Source organism: Magnolia sinica, chromosome 4 (genome assembly GCF_029962835.1).
Source record: "Magnolia sinica isolate HGM2019 chromosome 4, MsV1, whole genome shotgun sequence".
Taxonomy (NCBI): Eukaryota; Viridiplantae; Streptophyta; class Magnoliopsida; order Magnoliales; family Magnoliaceae; genus Magnolia; species Magnolia sinica.
Genome location: NC_080576.1, coordinates 83,499,643 through 83,523,043, shown reverse-complemented (window position 1 = coordinate 83,523,043; position 23,401 = coordinate 83,499,643). Strand labels below are relative to the sequence as shown.

Sequence of the window (23,401 nt, the reverse complement as noted above, 5' to 3'; positions counted from 1 at the left end):
GAGGTCACAATGTGGACATTAAACCATTATTGCCCAACAATGTGGACATTTAACCAACATTGCTCTCAAGGAGTGGCGCTCATAGGGTCAATCATATAATGGGCCCATGGCCTCATACAAGCGCCTAATACACATCATCATAGGCCTCGCTTATGGGGCTTATACGCATCACATTGGGCATCACATATGGGCCAATGTATAAAACATCGGGCCGTGTCAACGGGTCGAATCAAATGGGCCAAATCAATTGGGCTAAATCAATTGGGCCAATCAAATGGGCTGAGTCAAACGGGCCGATACAAATGGGCTGGATCAAATGGGTCCCCAAATATATCAAATCGGGTCTCATCAAGTGGCCCCTAATACATTAAATGGGCCATACCAACTACACCCTTCTTCCATTGTTAGAGATCATTTTAGAGCATTATTTAAAAATCATATCCAAAGGATCATCTGGACCATACCACAAATAATAGTGGTGATAAAGGTTTCCACCGTTAAATTCCAGTGGGCCCCACCATAGGGTTTATTTCCCATCTAGTCAGTTCATAAGGTTACAAAGACCTGGATTTAGAGGAAAAACAAATATCATATTGGGTCAAAACTACTCTAATCCCAAAAGGAGTTTCAATGGTGGGCGATCAATCTACTGTTTTCCGTAGTGTGGTCCATCTGATAACTGGATCTGTCATATTTTTAGTCTCAAGCCTTGAGACAGTCTTGCCAAATGGATGGACGGTTAAGATGTAACGCATACATCAGCGGTCCCCACAGAAATTGCTGACCTCATGGGGCTTACTGATGGATGGTATAGATGAAGCATATACACCGAGCGGTGGGTCCCACAGAATTGCTGACCCAACTACAGCAGCACGCTGCTGCTGGAGCTGGGCCGTCCGTCAGATGAACGGCGTGGACAGCATACATTCCTCAGGCCGTGGGTCCCACCGTCCAGCCATCTGGACGGTGTGGATAAGACCCATGCATCACCGCAGTCCCCACGTCTAGACCGCTGGACGGTCTGGATGGATGGGCAGGACGGGTGGATATATAATACATCACTCAGGGTGGGTCCCACGTAAATGGGCCACCCCACCATCCACGTCCAGATATTGTATAATATACATATCTGTATTATATATGTATTTTATTATATTTATTTATATTTCTCTTTTCTCTTTTTTTAACAAAAAGGTCCAGTCATCCAGATCCAGGCCTGGACGGACGGCCTGGATGTAAACACATATATCAAGGTGGCCCCTCCACCGTCCAGGCCATGGACGGCATGGGTATACATCATGTGGGGGTCCCACATGGATGAATGGCCTGGATTTTTATTTTTTATATATTTTTTTGTATTTTTATTTTTATTTTTTTGTTACCTTGTCAGTACACACCCACGTCAGTACAGGCACTCCATGTTAACCACACCCTACTGCCATCACGTCCGGTGTCCAGGGACGCTGGACGGCATGGATATAACACAAGCATCATGGTGGGTCCCACATGGACGTGGCCCACCTGATTTGGATCACTCTAATATGTGTTTTTTTTTTTCTTTCCAGGCCTGGTAACAGGCTGAACATAGATCTAACACATCCATTAGGCGGGTCCTACAAAGGTGGATGGCATGGATAAGATACCTACTTCATGGTGGGCCACACACACACCAGGTGGGCCACACACCATACCATCATCAACATAAAAAAAATGAAAGGGAGATAGAGAAAGAGAGAGGGAGAGAGAGAGTACGGTGGAGATGGGAGGGACCCCGCCACTATGGGTCCCTCTTAATACAATACATGCATTAATGGGTCCCACATCAAGTGGGCCCTAAATTTTGAAATCGACGGTGGATCACCCACCTATCGGCCTTGTTCTTTAGTTCATTGGACTCCTATGCTCCTTGCCTTCAATTTTAATGGAGGTTGATGGAGAATGAATGATTGAGATGGGAGATGAGAGGGTGGGAAAGTGGGTCACACTTGTTATTTTGGGAGAGCTTGGGGAGTTGGACGTTGGAAGCTCTCTTGGGAGTTTGGGAGTGAAGATAAAAATGAGAAGGAGGGAGAGGAGTGATGGATGAAAGGGATGGATGGAATGGGTGTTGTAAGGAATGGGGATGGGAAAGCATGGGTTTGTTTGAAATTTTGGTAAAAGAGGGATGGGTGGGGAGAGAGAGAGTTGTGGGAAAAGAGGGAATGTGCATTTGTACTTGGGATAGGTGAGGTAACATGGGGTATGGGTTATATACTTGATTTGATGTGACGGGTTGTAGAGATTCTCTCGAAATTCACAACGCGCGGCGTTTTTCTCGAGATGAACGTGGGCCCACATCTCCTAGCGTAGGTATCGGATCGGTGAGCGAGTCGTGGTGTTGGAACCGCGGCGACGGCGCGGTCGCTAGCGTATAAGTCTCGAGTTGAGCCAACTTGGAATATGGGACACGACTCAAAGTTGTGCGTAACTATTGATAACAGATCGCGGGTCACCGAAATTCAACCGGGGGGACCACGGAAGCCTATGGAACAGTACGGGATAGGATACAGGCCTCACAAGCGCCGCTTCAGCTCACTCGCACTTCTCAGCTACCCGCCTCACCTTCTGGCAAGTAGTCAGCAACGCTGGGACGAGCTGGACATAAAGGAAATAAGTTAGGTAGAATGAAACAAATAATAGAAAGTTTATCCGTAAAGGGACATACCTTGTAGCAAAGCGCGTCGACATTGGTGAGGAAGGACTCTGGATGAGAGTCTATTAAGTCAGCAATTTCTTCCTCTGGGACATGCCTTACCGCTTAGTCGGTCAGGCGGGACATATGATGACCTGGTGGATACTTCTTCACCACCTTAGGCCAGGGGCTTGAAGCCTCTCCCTTCTCGGCGCCAGCCAGTGTCGCCAAGGAGCTAGTCTCATCGGTCGTCAAAGGCTTCCTTCCTCGACAACCCGTGTAGTTTCACCCTCGGCTGTGGCTTCAACCTCTTCGGCCACATGAATGGCCTCAACATCATCAGCTATTTGGACTCAAGACTAGCAAGCACCTCCTCTAAATCCAATTCTACCACCTCCACGGTACTCGGTCGTGAAGGGGCAATGGGGTCAGGAACATCGCTCTCACCTACCTCAACCGAAGCCGGCCGACTCACGAAGGGTTACTTGGTGTTGGCCTTCAATCTCACCTCTGTTGTGGAAGTGAGTACTCGTGTGTGATGGAGGGGACTGCTACCTTCTTCCGGGCAACTGTTTTCTTTTTCATCATCTCCTCCATGGGAGGAGGGTGCTTCCTCTTCCTTGATTTCTATACCTCGGCCATGTCTGTTTTTAAAAAAAATTAAGTTAACCAAATTTTAAAGTCGAGCCGTAATCAACAAATCAACGACCTTCCGCTTACCAGGAGAAGCAAAAGCAAGACTATGGAAGAAGATCGGCTGTTGAGAAGGAGTCTGTTGACAGAGCCCATATCTATAGAGCAGATCCGGACTGATCAGAACATTTCAACGGCAAAATTCATCATTCAAAACTTTCACCTTTTCTACTTATCTGCAAAGGGGGTCAGATAGCTCATGACGGCCCTTCGAATAGACTGCAAAAATAGGTAAGCAATAAGATCATTGCAAAACTAGAAAACATGGACAAGAAAATCTAAGTATTGTACCACAGCAGTACTCAACCTAGAGTGGAAAACTTGGTGGCCTAACTCGCAAACGAGCCAGCTCAGCGGCAGGTGCCTCCCACTCTCCCGATGCCCAAAACCATTTATTCTTCCAATCCTTGTTGGAAGTTGAGAGATTGATGATAAGGCTCCGACCTCTATTCGTCCATGCAGAAAAGTAGTACCAACATGGCTACACAGGACTATGCTTAGTCTAGTACAAATATACGAATTCCTCAGGTGTCAACTCATTGCTCTTGAGCTGAAACCAGAGGATGTACACTCCCAGAAGCGTCCTCCATGCGTTTGGGATAAGCTAACTCGGGGCCAACTTCAGACAAGTTGTCATGGCCCTCACGAATGGGTGTAACGGAAACCGGAGTCCACACTGGAGAGCAACAATGAAGACAGAAATGTTCCCTTTGGTTGGGTTCCCAGGGTCTTCGAAAGGGGTTGGAATATGAATCTGCACTGAGTCCGAGATCTAGAATTCTGAATAGATCCTAGCCAGGGCCGCCTCCTTCAAGATTGAACTCACAAGGCAGACATCAACTGGTTACTCAGCCGAGGACTGAGCAGCCGCCCTCCGAGAAATGGGAGCTTCTTCTTACATCAATCCCAACAGGACCGGAGAAGCTGGTTCCGATGGGACCAAAGACCGGGAATCCACGTTGCCCCGGTATGAATCGCCTTCGAAGGCATAAATCTCTCGTCCCTCTCCTGACAAATCCGACATATCAGGCTAAGGAGAGAGCAAAAGGTAAGAAACTAAAGGAAATAGTGATCGGAAAAGATGGGAGAACTCACCGAAAATCGCCTACTCCAGGAGCTCTGAAACAGCAAAGGGAATGACGAAATGTAAATGGCCGAGCTGCCAACAGGATCCTCCGCTTTTATAGGCCTCCTGGCTGCGGGCTTTAATAGCCAGCATTAAATGCTGCAGGCGAAGTGTCACGCCCCAGACTCGGAAAACGGGCTCACAAACTTTCCAATTGCCGAATCCGGCGCCGACAGCCTTCGTAGTGCCCCATTCTCGGATCCCGGCACTCACATGCCAGATTCCGATCCTGGGATCCTACAAGGAGGATTTTCAATATGATTTTTTTTTTCTAATGGAGCATAACCACAAGCATAACCAAGTCACAAAACAACATCACCACATATCCACTATATCAAAAACTTTAAGTACAAATGCGGAAAAGGAAATACAAGGTGATCAAAAACTCCAAAATGAACTGATGTGCGCCCCTGCCTCAGCGCTGCTGCGATCCAATGCCACCTACATGCAACGATCGTGCATAAGCTTACAAAAAGGGTGGTGTAAGTGTTTGGGCAAGGAAAGCGTCAAGTGTACAATATCAGAGTAATGTGGAAATATGCGGTAAGTCCATAAATGCAATCAGCTATACCAAAATGATATGATGCAAGGCATGAATGCTATCGGTCATACCAAGGCCATGCGATGCGAGGCCTATGTAGCCAAATGTCATATGCGAGATGCAAAGCAAGCATACCAGTCCTCATCAAGTACACATATCAGTACAGTTCCTCTCTGGATGTCACCGGGGTCTAATACACCTCACACTAACTGCCTCCTCCCTAGCTGCATAGTCAAGCAAGTGGAAGAGACCACACTGTCCGCCTTACCAGTAGTCTGCCAATACCTACCCGGCTCGTTGATAGCGGACTCATTTGCGAGCTGGTCAAACTTAGCCTAGCTTATAGCCCCCTCACTCGGGCGGATAAAGCCACACCCCCTTCCAACCTACCGCGACACAGTGGGAGACGCGGCCTACTGGTATTCGACACTCGGGCGCTCGTGTATCCACTCGGTCTAGACATTAGAGTATCTCCTGGTACCAAAAAGGTTCTGAGATTTTCACCCAAGGACATCCTAAGTGCCTACAATGCTAGAACTAATATTTTCGGTATCCAATACGACCATCCACGATGTGTCTGTAGAGGTCACGACCCTGATGTCGTTAGGGCGTGTAGTGATCAAGTCACACATATGCGAGATGCATGAGTCACACCGTACAATCATGCAACAATCCTGCGTGTACCACATGATCATGTGGGGCACACCGTCTCATAAGGAGTCCCATAAATGTTTCAGCCTAACAACTTATGCTATGATCAAACATTCCTCAAATCAGGCATACATATGATGCGTATGGGCATGAATCATGGAGCTATAGTAAGCATGTTATAAAGTGATGAATTATCAACAAGTATGGGCCTATCAATGGGCCTTAAGAAGAGTTACAATGCGGACATTTAACCAACATTGTACTCACAATGTGGGCGTCAAACCATCATTGTTCCCTAGACATAGCCCGTCGTAAACCTCATTACATAAACCATGTTGGGTTCACACATTGCAATGGACCTTAAGTACATCCCATTGGGCCTTAAATACATCAAATGGGTCATATCACATGGGCCTTATATTCATCAAGTGGGCCACATCAATGGGCCGCACCAATGGGCCTTATGTACATTGCAATGGGCCATAACCCATAGGCCTTATAATACATCAAAGTGGGCCTAATCATATGGGCCTTACATTCATAACAAGGCGGGCCTCAACAACAGCCTCATACATATCAAGGCGGGCCTCAACAACGGGCCATAAATATGACAAGTGGGCCACATCACATGGGCCATAAGTGTATACCAAGGTGGAGTCCACTTGAATTATAGATCTGTCTTATTTTTAGCCTCAAGCCCTAAAACAAGCTTTCAAAATGGTTGGACAGATTGGATGCAACACATGCATCATGGTGGGGGTCCACATGAAGGCCCACCATCATGTATATTATATATAATATAATATATAAACTATATATAATATATATAATATATACAATATTATATATAATATAATACAATATTATATATAATATAATACACACACACACACACACACACACACACCATCCCACACATGGGGGTGGGTCCCACCGTCCAGTGTGGACGGTGTGGATACAACACATAAATTATGGGGGGTTCCACCATCCACGATCAGTGGATGGTGTGAATGAAACACATACATCACTGTTGGTCCCATGTGGGGCCCACTATAATGCTTATTTGCAATCCAACCCGTTAGTAAGGTCACACGGACCTGGGTGAAAAGGAAAAACAAATTTCATCTTGATCCAAAACTTCTGTGGCCCATAAAAGGGTTTCAAGGGCAGACATTCAATCCCACTATTTCCACTGATGTGGGCCACCTGAGCGTTGGATGTGGCTAATTTTTGGAGGGGGCCCACTTCAAGCAGGGGCCCACCCAATGAACGGGTTGGATGACAAATATACATCATGGTGGGGCCCACAGATGGAGCTGTGGGTCCCTGCCTACACGGCCGCCTGTCAGCAGCAGGCGCTGCCTACGCCTTTGACAGCAGCAGCAATGTCATACGTGCGGTCCACATCAGCGCTGCCTGCGCCTTTGCTGTACATTTTTTTGAAGAAAAACTGAAATCTCGGGGTTTTTCATACGTGCGGTCCACATCAGCTGAATCCAGCCCATCCATTGCTCTCTACGGCTCAAGACAGATCAAACGAGCCCCATATCCAACGTGTTTCAGCGTGTAGAAAAAAATCAAGTGAATTTAAACAATTAAAGTCACTATTTTCAAAGGTATGGCCGGCCAGAAAATTAGATCAGCTTCATTTTTTGGCTCAACGCCTAAAATGAGCCGTGGAAGGGAATGGGCGGCGTGGATTGAATTTATACATCCATGTGGGGCCTATACAAGTGACCCACCCCAAAATTTTAAACCCATGCTAATATTTGTGTTTCCAGGTTCACGTCTAGAGACGCTGGACTCTCTCTTCTTTTTTCTTTTTCTTTTGTTTGGGCATACAAATAACGTTAAGGTGGGCCCTGCTTAGGTGGGCCATCACATGGCTGGATGGTGTGGAACATACACACATATAAAGTGGGCCCCCACCTATGGATCACTTGGATAAAATATATGCCTTATGGTGGGGCCCATCCAGGTGGGCCACACAGCCACATTATCACATGAAAAGAAATGAAAAAAAGAGGGAGAGAAAGAGAGTGGGACACACGTGATGGAGGGACCCCGATACTATGGGCCCTCTGTTTTAAGCATCCAATCATATATCAAGTGGGTCCCAATACATGTGGGCCCATTAAATCAAAATTAAACGGTGGAGATTCCTTCTCCACTAAAATGGACTGTCTAGATGACCTCTATTCTAGCTAGAAAAGTAAACATCATGATAGGGTCTATGGAGAATGGCCCCATCATGGAATGATATCGATAATCAAGATGGACCATCGGCCACATCTTAGGGTCCCAAGTGAGATCCATACCATCAATCGGTAGGCCTCACTTGGCCCATCATCAAAACATGGAAAGATCTAGCCTACTAAGCACCCACCATTCGATTTTCTTGGTCCGTTAGAAAGCCAATCTCTTTGTCTCACTTTGATGGTGGAAGATGAGGTTTGAATGGTTAAGATGATGTATTTGAGATGGGAAAGTGGGCCATACACAAACTCACTTTTCTCTCTCACATGGAATGCTTGGACATCCACATTTTTGGTGTTTGAAATTGTGTGTTGAGAAAGAGAGAGAAATGGGATGGTTGAAAGAGAGGTGATGGATGGGTGAAAGGGTGAGTGATGTGTGATGTGTACTTGATATGTATGGTTGTGTAAGAGAGAGGGTGAGAAAGAGTTGACTTGGTGGTTGCTTGGGGATGGGGTGAAAGGTGATGGTGTACTTGACCCTTGATGGGATTGATTGATTGATAGAGTGATTGATTGATTGATGGGACATGGTGTAGAGATTCTCTTGGGATTGCAAACGCGCGGCATTTTCTTCAAAATAAATGTCGACCCACATCTTCCGGCTTGGGTATCGGATCGATGCGTGAGTCACGGTGTTAGAACCACGGCGACGGTGCGGTCGCTAAGGTACAAGTTTCGAATCGAGCCGACGTTGGTATGTGGGACCCAGCTTAGGATTATGTGCAAACATCGGATATGGGTCGAGGATTGCCGGAATTCGACCGGAAGGACCGCGGAAGCCTACGGAACGGTACGGACTAGGATACGGGTCTTACATGAAGAGACGCCTTAACGCCCATCACTTTACATGTAGTAGCCCCCTGTTTGCTCCACCGATCCAACTCCCCGAGCAGTGCCACACATCCAAACCTTACAAGCTAGAAGTTAAAAAAGCTACTGCATAGAGTATGGTACCTCAATCATGTCAGACCATCATTATGGATTTCCCTCGATCTTCTTGCCTTTTCGTCCACTGGCAGTGAATGTGAAGTGGCTCGTTCGCCCGACTCCATTCCATCGACTTACTTCCCAAGCTCGTATCGAGAACTCAAGAAGTAGGGGGCTTCTGTTGCGGAAAAAAAATGACTTGACCACTCATGGGGTCAGCTCAGACTCACGAGCATACACTTCTGGACCAAAGGGAAGACCTTGCATTCCCAAGCCTAGTCCTCAGCACCGCGCACTTCTGAAGCTCTGACCAAGCTTATCCGACCGAGATTTGACCAAGCATATCCGATCGAGCTCCGACCAAGCTTATTTGACCAAGCTTCTCTACCTAATCAGTCAATGGTTTGACTTAGCTCCGCTTCATCTTGACTGACTGAATAGTCCAGCCCAGGTCATCCTCGACCATCCCCTGCATGATTCTAAGGTCAACTATGTCAACTCTTATCACTCACATAAATCTCAGGTGACAGTTGAGAAAATTATGTAGAGATCGTGCCTAAGATTAAGAACCGACTCTAACTTTCTTATACTATAAATAGGGGATCCATCTACATGAAAAGATATGCAAAATCTCTCACCCAAGACCCATCGACATACCAGACCCAGATTCGTAGCTTGACTTTGGCATCAGAGGGTCCCCTGCTCTAGCCAGGGTCTCCTTTGTCTTCTTCCTGTGTAAGTGTTTGAAGGTCCAATAGTTCAGTGAGGGTGAACCATATTTTTACATCAACATATAGTGTTATTAAGAAGTATGATTACAAGACTACAGCTTCTACATATACAAGCAGTGCAGATCAATCTAAGGATACAATCCGAAGGAGGAAACTAGCCACCATAACTAGCAAAACCCTTGAGCCGTCTATGGTCCCCATGCCACGCATAGTAAACAGTCAAAAGTTGTCTAGCATGGAATTACAACCCATGGTGAGACAAGGATATCTCTTCCTTTTAAAATAGAGAAAAACTCTCATACTCCAGTGTGATAGATGATACACAGGCAATTACTCAAAATTAAACTGACCCAATTGCATGTCCAAGTGGAGATGTTTAGGGCCTGTTTAGATACCACCAAATAGGTTACTTTTTCTACTTACAATAGTAGATAAGTAATTTATTTCAGATAAGTAAGTTTGGTTTATGTTTAGTTATAAGAAACTTGTTTACTTAAAATTACTTTCACTCCGGTTAAATTTTTTACCTTTTTTGTACTTTTCACAAGTTGATGAAGAGAGGCATAGGGAGACATGAAAGAGAGGAGAAGTAGATAAGTATATGGTTTACCAAACATATTTATATGATTAATAAGTATAAACTAAGATAAGTTACTTAGGGGTCGTTTGGCACCATGGTTTTAGGGGTATTTGAGGGAATTTCAAATCCCCTAGTTGTTTGGCAGCATAACGTAATCGGGGGTTTCAAATTCCCTCAAAGAGAGGGTTTGAAATCCATGGTGAGAGCTTGGATTACACCTAAAATCCTTTCTATAGTTACATGTGTAACATGTGTGTCACCATTGTTGATGCAATTTTTTGGTTGACCCCTCTTAGACCCTTGAATACCTGCACAAGAAGAAAATAAAGGAGACCTTGGCTAGTGTAGGGGGACCCTCCAATGCCTAATTCAACCAAAGGATTGGGGTCTAACAAAGGATTAATATGCGTAAAGTTGACTCTGTGTGAGTCTGCGTACCTTTCACCATTAGAGGCTCATATTTATAGCCTTCAGGAGTTGATGTTGGGGTTAGAAACGTCTCTCAATCGTAGGCATAATCTCAGCGTACGTTTCTCAACCATTACATGAGATTTTCGGTAGAGATAAGGCTTAGGTGGTCAAGATCTGAAACCATCGAGTAAAAGGTCAAGGCTAAGGTCGACTAGTCATATTGATCTCCATGATCGACCAAACGAGCTGATCTCTATGACCATCCAGAGGTAGTTCTCTAGGTCGAACACCGTGATCGGCGGGCTGATTGCCCTGGTCAAGCTACTAGTTCGCCTGCGTCCAAGCACGGAAACCGAACTCCTCACCTTAGTGGAATAATTATCGCTTCAGATAACTATCCTCTTGATCTTGTTATACTGGACTGACCTCAGGCCACGCAGTCCTATATTACACCTTTGGTCCGAGCACCTCTTAAGGACCAACACAAGCTTGGTGGGAGCTTGGAAATGGATGGAGCCGTGGAAAAGGTCGACAGCTCGGGATCTTGGCACCTTCTCTCCTCCAATTAAATGGAGACAGGCTATGAGGAACTTCACAATCAGTGCAGTCCTGGCCGCTCGTCTTCAGGCAAGACGGAATGCACATACACCCGAGCCGACCTCATACTCTCGGTCCAGTTTTACCCATAACAATCATACTATTATTCTATTGGGCACATGGCCCACTAATGATATCCAGAAACAATTAGATTATCAATTGCATCGCGATAATTATTTTGCACCGTCCAAACATTATCCATGTAAATCAATGGCTAGAAATCATTGGTTAGTCACTTGAACATGATCTTGTGCTTGTGGCTCATCCGAGACTTCGAATTTCAACATTTTTGGGCAAAGCATATATTTCAGCGGGCTTATTATAACCATCGTGTCAAACATTACAAATGTTCACTAATTAGAAATGTTAAAGTTGATTTAGTAATTAAGTTCAAACCCCTATAAATATACCATGCACAGCTACTTTCGGATTAAAGTTGATTCCCAATCCAGGGTGCCAAACACAATAGGAGGTTTTCAAATCCAGAGGGTTCCAAATCCAGGGGGTTCTAAATCCACGCTCCCAAACTGGCCCTTAAGGCATAAGTAGCTTAAGCAACTTATGATCCAAATGCTCCCTTAATGAACAAAAATTAACCTAACTTCATTATTCACTTACCGAACTGATGTATATTTATTGGATGGTTAAAAATAAATTTATCTTATGTCCCTATTTTAGCAAACAAGTGTACATGAATAAGAGGTTAGGATTCTTCAACCAATTAAATTTTGGGACTTACTATAAGAGTTCAACAATTTAGTCAATTTAATTTGCAACAGTCTACATCACATGTACACATTCTGAATGCCTACGTAACAAGCTTCATACACAGCCAGAGTATCAAATAACTCTCCTTTAAAATAGAAAATAGCATTTATTGTTTCAATACTGAAACTTGTAAAAAACATGACACCATGGCTTTAAATATTTGTTTTGGGCTTGGGTTTTGAAGTCCATAAAATCCATTACATTAGTCTATAAAGGCCTCTGTGTTTCATTTTCATTTCCAACACCATCTTCTTGGGATTGCAAATTGTTGGATAGGTTTTTTATTTCTTTTCTTTTTCCTTTTAATGGCTTGAAGAAACAATCAACTTTTGCGTCCTGTTACACGTCCCAACTTCACACATATTTGAAATTCCAATCCGTCCATCAAAAGCTTTATGATCTAAAATACCATTCATTAAAATGTCATGTCCATTAGATTTATAGGCAAACTAGTGGGAAAGAAGACTAATTGTAGGCATCCATCCACCTGACAAGCACTCACACAGTTGTGTTCCGTTGCTGGAGTTTATATTTCTTGGCTAGTAATTATTTCGTTTTTATTATTAAATTTTAAAAAAAAAAAGTTTGGCTCATACTTTTTTTTTTTTTTTTGTTAATTCCGTTCCCCAGCTTTATGATAGGAAATGAAAAATCTAAAAATTAGAACAGAATTTTAGACAGAACAATTTAGTCATCCCCTAGAAATATTAGGCTGACTCTTAACATTTTCTTAGGAAAGATAAAAACAAGGGAATGAGTTGCTTGTTGTCAGCAACCGCTTGGGATTTACATGGAACAAAATAAACAAAAAGATACCAATAACCAAATATGCTTGTATGTGGATTCTTACCCTTGCTGCGGTGGTAGACTCTCAGGAGTTTCAACACCCGGTCAAGGGTTTGAGCCTCCATAGGTGGTGAAATCCCACTACGGCATGAGTGTGTGGGGGTGTGTGCGTGTGTAGAAAATAAAAAATAAAAATAAATAAATAAATAAGAAAAAAAAAAAACAAATATGCTTATAGGTTTGTTTGAGTTACCAATTCATGAGGTAGAAAGAAAGAATCATCCATTAGCTTGCATATCCCCCCGACATTACTTACAAAAAAGGGTAATCTCCAAACACTTATTCCCAAATATCCTCACCCAAAACTCTCACTACAATGTTCTCATTCTTTCGGAAAGATGAAATTGGTAATGTCTAGCTATGAGTGGTAAAGCATCCTACCAAGGGAGACCAAAAGAAAGCAGACCCACGTTAAGAGAAATGAAGATCCACATCCATCTCGAACCCTGCAATCCCAACCTTCCATCGGCAGAATTACCAGGAGTCTGCGATCCACCGGCAGAATTACCCGGAGGCTGCGATCCAGGTGCTCCAGCAGCTGATTTTCAAATTAAATCAACAAACATCAGACATCTCACATGAATAACAGGGAAACCATAAAAATAATGAGATCCCCCAAAAACAGTCCAATCAGAGCAGATCAGCAGAATTACCTGGAGGCTGCAATCCGGGTGCTCCAGCAGCTGATTTTCAAATTAAACCCTCAAACATCAGACATCTCCCATGAATAACAAGGAAACCATAATAATAGTAATAGGAAAAGTATCCCCCAGAAACAGTCCAATCAATGCAGATCCTAGTTTTAAGACCGAGTTGACTCGTGACTCTACTGCACCTGGTGTGGGCTGATACCGTGTCTTAAAATCCTTGGTAGACTTGGGCTGACACAAGCCAACTTGGACAAGTCTCTACAGAAATGGAAATAGGGGCGACTCCTACAACTCGGCTCAGGGCTGGATGAATAAATCTGAGTCACTGAGTCTTAAAACCATGGTGTGGACACCTTTGGTCCAACCCACGGCATAATCCAAAATCAATGGAATGATCACAACCATCCATTTGATGGTCTTTTCTTACTGTTGTCCATGATCTGAGATGACCATGGAAAAAAAAAATTCTATGATCCATCAACTGGGATGGTTTAGTTCAACAGGCATGTGTGGCCATTGGACCATTGGACAATAGGGCAAGTTCAAACACTATTTCAGTGTAAAATTTCTACTTTTTCCACATGAACATTATTCAAGAGAGGGGAAAAAAAAACTGATTTTCTGCTATGGAAGTTTCTACAAATTTGTAGAAATTTAATTCCCACAACATTAAAATGAGCTAATGCAATTTGTACTACTTCAATTCCCAAATTATTATTATTATTATTTATTAAATTGGGTGTGAGTACAAAGCTCCCAAGTTATGTGTCAATATCAATTTGAACTTTAAAAAAAAAAAAAAAGAAGAAGAAGGAATTAGTATGTACTTACTCGGGCACGTCGGTTGAGTGATGAGGGTGGTAAGGATCTCATCTTCGGTGTATCCAGCATAGGCACACGTTGTGTTACTGCAGGTGGCAGAAACAGAGGTGTTGCCGATGTACAGATTGGATGGCCCTCCACATTGCATTGATGGGCACTTGGACCATTTCACAATGCGAACAACTTGCGACGGCTTGCATTTTAATCTTTACCACATTCAAATCAAACAGAGTCAAAACCATCATTTGCAAATTTATGGAACTGTTAGAGTTGATTTTTGATGTAATAACAGACTTACTGCCAATTGCTTGAGTGACAGCTGCATTTGACGCAGTTGTTGGCGGTAAGGGCGTAGCTGTGGTTAGGGAGGAGCAAGGAGATATCCTCTGCAGTGCTGTTTATTGAAGAACTGCAAGCTGCAAATAACAGAATATGATCCATATCATCCAAAGGAAAGAAACACAAATGAAAAGTCCATATTGCATGATCGTTTCAATGCCAATTGAGCATGACTTGATGCATTGAGCCATTGCTGCATGGTAGAATGATATGAACAGTGCATCTTGTGGGCACTACCATTGGTGGCCCTTGGTGAAAAATGACCACGATTGGATATCTTGTGTTGAATCACTCTGGTCTTTGAATTTGGTTTTTTTTATTTTTTATTTTTTTTTTATTTTAGGGCATGGTGGATTGATTGTAGCCCTTGATGCATCAACAGTCTCAATCACTCACCCATAGGCTCCACTTGTTCTGTACAACTCCAAGCTCTAAGATACTGAGGGCCCATTTGGATTGTGGGACTTCCCATTGCTGGTGGAGTTGCCATTTCAGAGAGTGATCAATCATGTATCGATGACTCTAGTCAACATGTTAGATTGATCAATGCACGAACTGACTTGACCAATGCAAGGATCCAAACAAAAAAGAAAACAGAGGTAGAACTCGGCTAATGGCTGATATGGGAGGACAGGAAGAACCCTCCTCAGAGGATCACCCTTGTAGTAATGACCATTGATTTTTCATGATAACATCAAGAAGACAAGATGATCCTTCATCTTCCTCAATATTAGTACTATATACACCGCAAGCAGCATTTGACCAATTTTACCCCTGAAATTAGTCAAGAGGTAGGGGCAATTTTTAAAGGCAATGAGATGTGCCCGGCCCTTCACCTGAGGGAATTTTTGTCATTTCAATCCAATCATGCGGGTAGCCTGCTCACGCGATCCTCCCTTTGTGTGTATGCCTTAGGGAGGCATTCAACCAAAGCTTTATGAGCCAACATAATAACTTTGTAACAACCACTCTGTACATCTGTTGCGCTACCTCATGTTAGGACATCATCCCAAAATAAGTCATTTGAGGGGGCGACAACACAAGAAAAAGAGGAGATGGATCACCCACCACAGTTGGGTAATCATGACTTTTGGGTTCCATGCATGAGGGAGCATACCCAATGTACAGGTTGGAATTCATGGAAGTTCCACTCATGTAGCTCTTTGTAAAAAGAAAGTAGCCTAGCGGGTGGTATGCTAGTGCGGTTACCATCTACATAACTTTGAATACGCACACTTGGACCATCACTTTACACACAATACCTGTGCTAACTTAGCAGCTACAGCTCGGAAGGAGATCTGAGCATGCATGAGATAGCCTCTGCCATGGAGCTGAAAGTACAAAAATGTTTGATGGGTCCACTAGTACAGTAAGCCACCAACATACAGAACACTTTCCAAACCTATCAAGTTTGAGCCAATGCACATTCACTGTGCAACATGCTCCAGCCGGAAGAGCAGACCGGTAAGATATTTGGGTGTTGACCATCTAGACCAATCGGATATGAGGTGGCAATGGCTCAGGTAGCTCGCCTGACCTGACAAGCCTGAACTGGCTTTGGGCTGGGCTTGGATCTTGCATGCATGTCCCCCAATCATTTTCAGATCACGCTTGGTTAATATCATATTCAGCCACCCAGACTTTATACATGTGTTATATATCATACAAAAATGTCATTCCAGTCCTTGGTTAGGCAACCCATTCGTCATGAATGTAGACAGCTAGTTTTGTTCCTTTAGCATGTGGGTCGCGTGCAAAGGTGCGTGGAAGGAAAGTGCGTGCAAGGCTTATATATATATATATATATATATATATATATATATATATATATATATATGGGAAAAGGTACTATGCGCTCGACCTCACGAGTCCGTCCCATGAGGTCGAGCTGTGTGGGCCCCACCGTGATGCGTTTCGAAAATCTACCCCATCAGTCAGATGCACCATTCCATCGTGGGCCTAGGTCTCAAAAATCAAGTCAATCCCTGACTTGTGTGGGCCACACCACATAGAGAAGTGGGGAGGGGCCGTGCACCATTAAAACATTCATAATCAGTTTTTTGGGCCCACCGAGATGGGGTTTGCAAATCCAGCCCATCCATTATGTGTGTCCCACTTGGATGAGGGTTCAGACCAAGTTTCAGCAGCATTAAAAACTCAGGTGAGCCCCACCAAGTGCTTTTATATGTTTTAACGGTGTCTTCACATGATTTTAGATGGTATGGCCCACCTGAGTTCTGTATACGGCTGATTTTTGGGATATCCCATAATTTAGAGGGGACCCATCAAATGCACGGTGTTGATGGTTGACACGCATCACGGTGGGGCCCACACAGCTCGACCTCATGGGACCGACTCGCGAGGTCGAGCGCATAGAGTACCTTTTCCCATATATATATATATATATATATATATATATATATATATATATATATATACACATAAAGACTTGTGCCCCTTGCCCCATGAAATGCCTGTAGTCGGAAGCTATGTAGGGTTCACAGAGATGCCTATGATACACTACTCTGTCCATCAGTTTTTCAGACCACACTATAACAGGAGTCTAAAAATCAGGCAGATCCAAAACTCAGTTGGCTTTCGTACTTACGATTTATCTGAGTGGTAATAACCCTATGAACGGTTTGGATGGCATATAAACATCATGGTCGGCTCCAGGAAGGTTTCAACGGTGGACGCCTCATTTTTAACTGTTTCGTGTGATGTGGCCCACCTGAGTTTTGGATTTACCCGAGTGTTGGATTCCTGTACTAGTGTAGTCTTGTGAAACTGATGAACAGAGTGAATTTATCACGGACATCCCTATAGGCCCCACATAGCTTCCGCCACAAACTGATGAACAGAGTGGATTTATCACGATTTATCACGGACATCCCTATAGGCCCCACATAGCTTCTGCCTGTGGCGGGCGCACAGGCAAGTGCGTCCATTAAAAAATACTAAAGACGCATGCAATCGTTCGGTATCTGTCTGATCATTGGATTGCCTATTGAGTTACTCATCAGACTAAATAAAATTGATTGGGCCCACCATGAATGTATGTGGTTTATCCACGCTGTCCATCTGCTTTTTCAGCTCTTTTAAGGGGATGTACCCAGAATTGAAGCATATCCAATGCTCAAGTGGATAAAACCACTGAAATAATGATTTCCACTGTTGAAACCGTGCTAGGCCCTACAGTAATGTTTATTTGTCATTCAAACTGGTCATAAAATCATACAGACATGGATGAACGGAAAACACAAATATAAGCTTCCTCCAAAACTTCGGTGGCCCCGAGATTTTTTAAACAGTAGAGGTTCGATTCACATTGTTTCCTGTGGTGTGGTACATTTGAGTTTTGAATATGCTTCATTTTTGAGCTCAAGCCCTAAGATTATCTAGTAAAGTAGATGGATGGAGTGGATAAAATATATAAATCATGGTTCACCTCACAGAATTTATTCAGATTCCGCTTAATCCGAAGTGGGCCCGCATTGCCACTCCCGCAGGGACCTACCTGCAGACGGACGGTCATGTCAAGGGCTTAGTGGGGCCCACCCTGATCTATATGTTTTATCCATTCGGTCCATCTATTTTTTTCAGATTATTTTAGCTCATGATCCTAAAAAGGAGGCAGATTGAAGGGTCAAGTGGACCACAAGTAGTGGGGATATAAAGCCTAAGGTTGAAAACTTCTTGGGGGGCGCAAAAGTTTTGGATCAATCTAATATTTATTTCTTCCCTTAATAAGGATCTACGGACCTTATGAACAGGTTGTACGGCAAATAAACATCACAGTGGGCCCAGGAAGTTTTTAATCCCCGCTGATTCATATGATGTGGTCCACTTTAGCATTAGATCTGACCCCTTTTTGGGCTCATGCCGGATAATGCTCTTTCAAAATATTGATAGACAGCGTGAATAAAACATAAAGATCATGGTGGACACCAAGCAGCCTACGACATGACTAGCTAGTCCCAGTGGCGGTGAGGGCAGTAACCAATCCCCACCCCAGCAAAATGAAAACGACTACGCTAGCGTACCTCGCGCGGGTCGCTATCGATAATCGAGAGCCTCATGGATGTAACTTTCATTCGATCCAACCCACCCATCAGTTAGGCCGCCTCATTCTTACCTTGGGATCCAAAAATCATGATGATCCAAAGCCTACGTATGACACACTGCAGGAAGCAATAGGGATTAACATAGCCCGCCACTAGTTTTGTGTAAATCCATATGCCATCCAATCCACTCCTCCGAATCGCCTCTTCATGATGAGCAAAAAGACACTATTCCAAAGCTCAGGTGCGCCGTAACTTAAATTTAGAGGTTTGAAGTATATTTTCATGGGATGATCTGGTTGCTGAATCAACCTGATTTTTTCGATCAAGGCCAAACGAGGGTGATGTACCTAATAGACGGGGTTGATCTCATTCACGTGAGGTCGTTTCCCTAAGTTAGAGAGTGACCTATGCGAGTTACCTTCGCCAGCGTTCACGATAAAACAAACAAACAAACGCAAGTGCGATTAAGGTAGCCCGCGAGACAAGATAAGATGTGTGAAAGGACCTTTGAGAGGAACATCCAGAATTTGTCCCGCCTGAAGATCTTTGGGGTCGCTGAGGTTGTTTAGAGCCAGCAGCGTCTCCTGCGCGGTCCCGAACTCCTTCGCAATCTGCTCCACCGAGCTCCCAGCAGCCACCACGTGTCCGTAATGGACGACTCTCGCCGTGTCTACGTCATCGCAGCTGCAGGGCAGCGGGATCCGCAGCTTCGCACCTGTAATGATAATGTCCGGGTTCTTTATGTTGTTGATGGCCGCGATCTCCTGGAATGTCACGAATCCCGAGAAAATAGTCCTCGCAATCGCGTCTAGGCCGTCGTCTTTCTTCACCGTGTAAAACGGCGTATCGTCCGAGATGCCGGACCCGTTACCGCACTTGCAGGGGATTGGGACCCGAACCGTCGAATTGGCGTTGATGATCTGGCTCGGCTCGGTCGAGAGGGGAAACGAGTTAGCGCCCAGTAGCGAGTGGAGAGATTCCACTCCGAAGAGGTGCTGGATGGTGGATATGGTGGTCGCGTTGCGAGGCGTGTAGCCAAGCAGCGACTGACACGTGTCGCGAGATGAACACTTGAAGGTAGCACAAGTAACGGAGATGGAGAGCGCGTAGAGGAGGGAGAGAGAGAGAAAGAGAGAAACGGGCCTCGTCATCTTCGCTCCTCTCTCTCCTTCTATTTCCCTGACACGAAGGGATGTCTGCTAGAAAACGCGGCGGGCGTCTTATACATGTGGATGCAAACACAGGGGAGCATAGCGAGTGCGCCGCGTTTGGCATTGAATTGTGGGCTGTGGTGGAAATTGTGGTGTGGAAAGAGCAAAGTCTTCGCGCGATATTTGTTTCCCGTGTTGACAGGACGCAGATTGCCTGCGACAGCCTGTCGAGGTAACTTTCAGCGACGAAAAACTCGGTGGGCTCACCGTATTTATTTATTTTTAATATAAATCCACCCATTACATCCTTTTATCCATATCATGCTGGCATATGAGAGGCTTATGTAAAACCAAGGGGACCGCACGACAGGAAAGGTGAGCCGGAAAATACCAGCAGTTGAAACCTCCCCGGTTCTACTGTGATATTTATATTCCATCCATGCGGTTCATAAGATTATTCTCGATAGACTGTCTCAGGCAATCTGGATCTGCCTTGACCCAATTTCCGTGGTTTATTGGACACTCAATTTGTTTTATATTGTATAGGTGTGCCAGGTCGATAGGGTGGCTCAATTTAAATTGATCAACTTTATCCTCAAGTACTAAAAGAAGCAGATATGTTCAATATAAACATATATAACCAGATTATAAGAATCGATCGCTTATTTAAATACTTACATAAGTTTTTAATGATCAGGCAATAATCAGAGGATGGAGTTCTTCCTTCGAAGATGGGTTGCTTTGTGTCTTCCTTAATAAAAGACTTTCAAAATACAAGTACAAATCAAACAAAATGAAAAAAATAAAAATAAAAATACTCACAATCAATCACTAGGAGCAATTGCAAAAATACATCTCTTAAAAGAATTGTTTAATATTAGATAAGAACAAATCCAACGTATGAGTACAAACTTGAATTACAACTAAAGATTATGGCTAAGAATTACCGCTACTCCTAATACAAGCTAAGATAGAATATAAATTGATAGATATGATGGATTTGTTTGTTGTTTATATTGGTTGGGATTGTATATACCTTACTCTGTCACATTCTTCTGTTATTTATAGATTTCTATTGTAGCTTATTCTTCTAGATCCTTCTTCTATTATTGTAATGGTTACAGTAATCGAAAAGTCTTTCTCTAGATCATTCTTTCTGCTACAGTTCTTCTTCCTGACTGTTTATATTCTCTCAACCAAGCTCTACTTTGATCGTTAATCATTCATCAACCACACATCGGCCGCATTGCTTTCATCGATCATCCGATGACATGTAGTATTAATTCTTCTAAATGTCTCTCTCTTTAATATATGAACCATTGTCACGTAGTCTTCCAAATCATTGTCTTTCTTGACATGTTTCCTCTTGTCCGTTCTGCTTCTGAACACCTCTCGGCCACTCATTTCACTTATGTCGGCCAAGGCTTTGTTGCCCTCAATCGGATTTTATATCTTAAATAGCTCGACTATGTTTCTTGTATATTGACCACAACACTCTGTTGACCATCCGCTAATGTGGAGAGCTAAATTTAAGCCAGCTGTAATCCAACAAAAAATACTCCAAATCGTTGAGGATCTTTTTATCCACTTCATATTTCTCACACAATGCCACATGTCGCCCTCCTATTGGCTTTCTTAGAATAGCCAGAAATAGGATATAACAAGGTCCACCACATTTGGGTGTTATCCATCCAGTGTCCGCACATATTAACATCGTCGGCCCAACATTTTCTACCAAGACATTATTATTGCACTGATTTTTGCACCCTATTTGTCAATGATGTGAGCCGTTGTGGCAAGTAGTCGGTTGAACCTTTGGAAAGTGAAGACCGAAGATACAAGTGAAAACATACCATCAAGGAGCAAAAAACAGGTAAAACAGGTGTCTTGGTGACCCTAACCCTTAACCCAAAATAACCCATATACCTCTATATGATCTTGACCTAATAGGAATACGTAATTGATCATCCCTTAGCTTTAGGAGACCAAGAAAAACATGATAAATGATGCTAGAAGAGGTGTGAAGCTGCTGTGTAAAAGTCTTCCTAAAATGGTAGCTTTCGATGAGTCTTCGATGGCATTGAGCTACCATCGAAGCACCTTCGATGGCATCAAAGGTTTGCTTGATTACATCATTTAAAAATCAGAACAATCTAGCAACACGTTGCATCAACGAATAGTAAGTTCAATGACATCGAAGGCCTGCTCGATGGCATCGATAGAGAGTCAGAACCGTCCAACAAATAATTAGATTTTTCCGACTTTCTCGATGGCATCGAAGTCACTTCGATGATATCAAAACTTAAGTTTTGATGGCATTAAAGGTTTCTCGGTAACATCGATTTTGAGTTAGAATTGTCCAACAATAAATTTAATTTTTCCCTGACTTTCTTGATGGAATCGAGGACACATTTGATGACATCGAAGGTGTTAATTTCAATGACATCGAAGGGAATTCGATTACATCGGAAATGATCCAGATATGTCTGCAAGAAAAACATCATATTTTATCTAGAATGCTCGATGGCATCGAGGAAAACTTTGATGACATCGAAGGACCTTCAATGACATCAATAGAGTCATTTTCTGCCCTTTTTTTATCGTTGGAGCTCAAACTTTTTATAAAGGGTAATCAGTTCTTGGGCATTTTGATGGGTTTTTGGAGTAATAGAAGGTATGGTGATTCCATATTCATATCCCTCATCCTAAACCTCTATTACATGGTGTTCCAAGCAATTATCCTTAAGATTTACACTCATATGAGGATTTCGACCTCTACATTGATGATGTGCTTGAACCCTTTCATTTTCTAGAGATTGGACTTAAGTAATCTTGGCAAACCATTGTCCAAATCATCTAGAAGACCCATCTAAGTGAATCCTTAAAAGGGCGAGCTCTCAGTCCTAGAGAGAGAGGGGGGGTGTGAATAAGACTATGCCAAATAAAAAATAAATGTAGAATAGAAATAACGATAGCTGAATCAAAAGCAAATAAACAAAATATTTATTTGAAGATTCTACTTTGATGTAACCGGTAGAACCACTTCACTTGTAGATGTACATGTTCAATGTCCAACACACATATAGAAGGGTTCTAGGTTGTAAATGAATTTTAATTAAACTCAAACCTGGGTTACTTTGACTCAATTCCTTGGATCTCAAAAGGGGTAGAAAAAAACACCCTTTTTCAAAAATCAGATTGAAGCAAATAGAGATCAAGAAATTACAAATCAAAAAGCTATAAAATGAATCTACGATTTACCAGACAATAGCTTGATAATCACGGGGATTGTCTCTCAAAATGGAGGCTTGATTTGGCTTTTAATGAATGATTAAAGTTGAGAAAAGACCTCTATTTATAGGCTGAAAAATGGTTCCTTCAACTGGTCTAAGGTTAGCTTTAACTAATCTAAGGTTTAACCAAATTTCAAAAATTCTAGCGTGATCGGATAAAATTGACCCTTGACTAGTCGAGTAGTTTGCTCGACTGGTCGAGTGGTCTGCTCGACTGGTCGAGTGGGTCCCAAAAAGCTTGCTAGAGTTCGAGTCAAACCCTTCTCGACTAGTCAAGCCGGT

The 23,401-nt window shown here is 43.3% G+C and overlaps 1 protein-coding gene across 2 annotated transcripts; it reads right to left on the bottom strand.

The window, feature by feature from the left end:
* Window positions 1-13,000: 13,000 nt before the first annotated feature.
* Window positions 13,001-20,015, bottom strand: LOC131243292 (lysM domain-containing GPI-anchored protein 2). Of its 2 annotated transcripts, XM_058242526.1 has the most exons (5): window positions 19,181-20,015; window positions 14,571-14,688; window positions 14,282-14,478; window positions 13,454-13,483; window positions 13,001-13,338 (listed from the first exon to the last, which is right to left on the bottom strand). In XM_058242526.1, the coding sequence occupies exons 1-5, from the start codon at window positions 19,824-19,826 to the stop codon at window positions 13,178-13,180; spliced, it is 1,152 nt and encodes a 383-aa protein (XP_058098509.1). In that variant the 5' UTR covers window positions 19,827-20,015; the 3' UTR covers window positions 13,001-13,177. The 2 variants fall into 2 exon arrangements, with proteins under 2 accessions (XP_058098509.1, XP_058098510.1); XM_058242527.1 differs by lacking the exon at window positions 13,454-13,483 and having other exon boundaries at window positions 19,181-20,014.
* Between the last annotated feature and the right edge of the window lie 3,386 nt (window positions 20,016-23,401).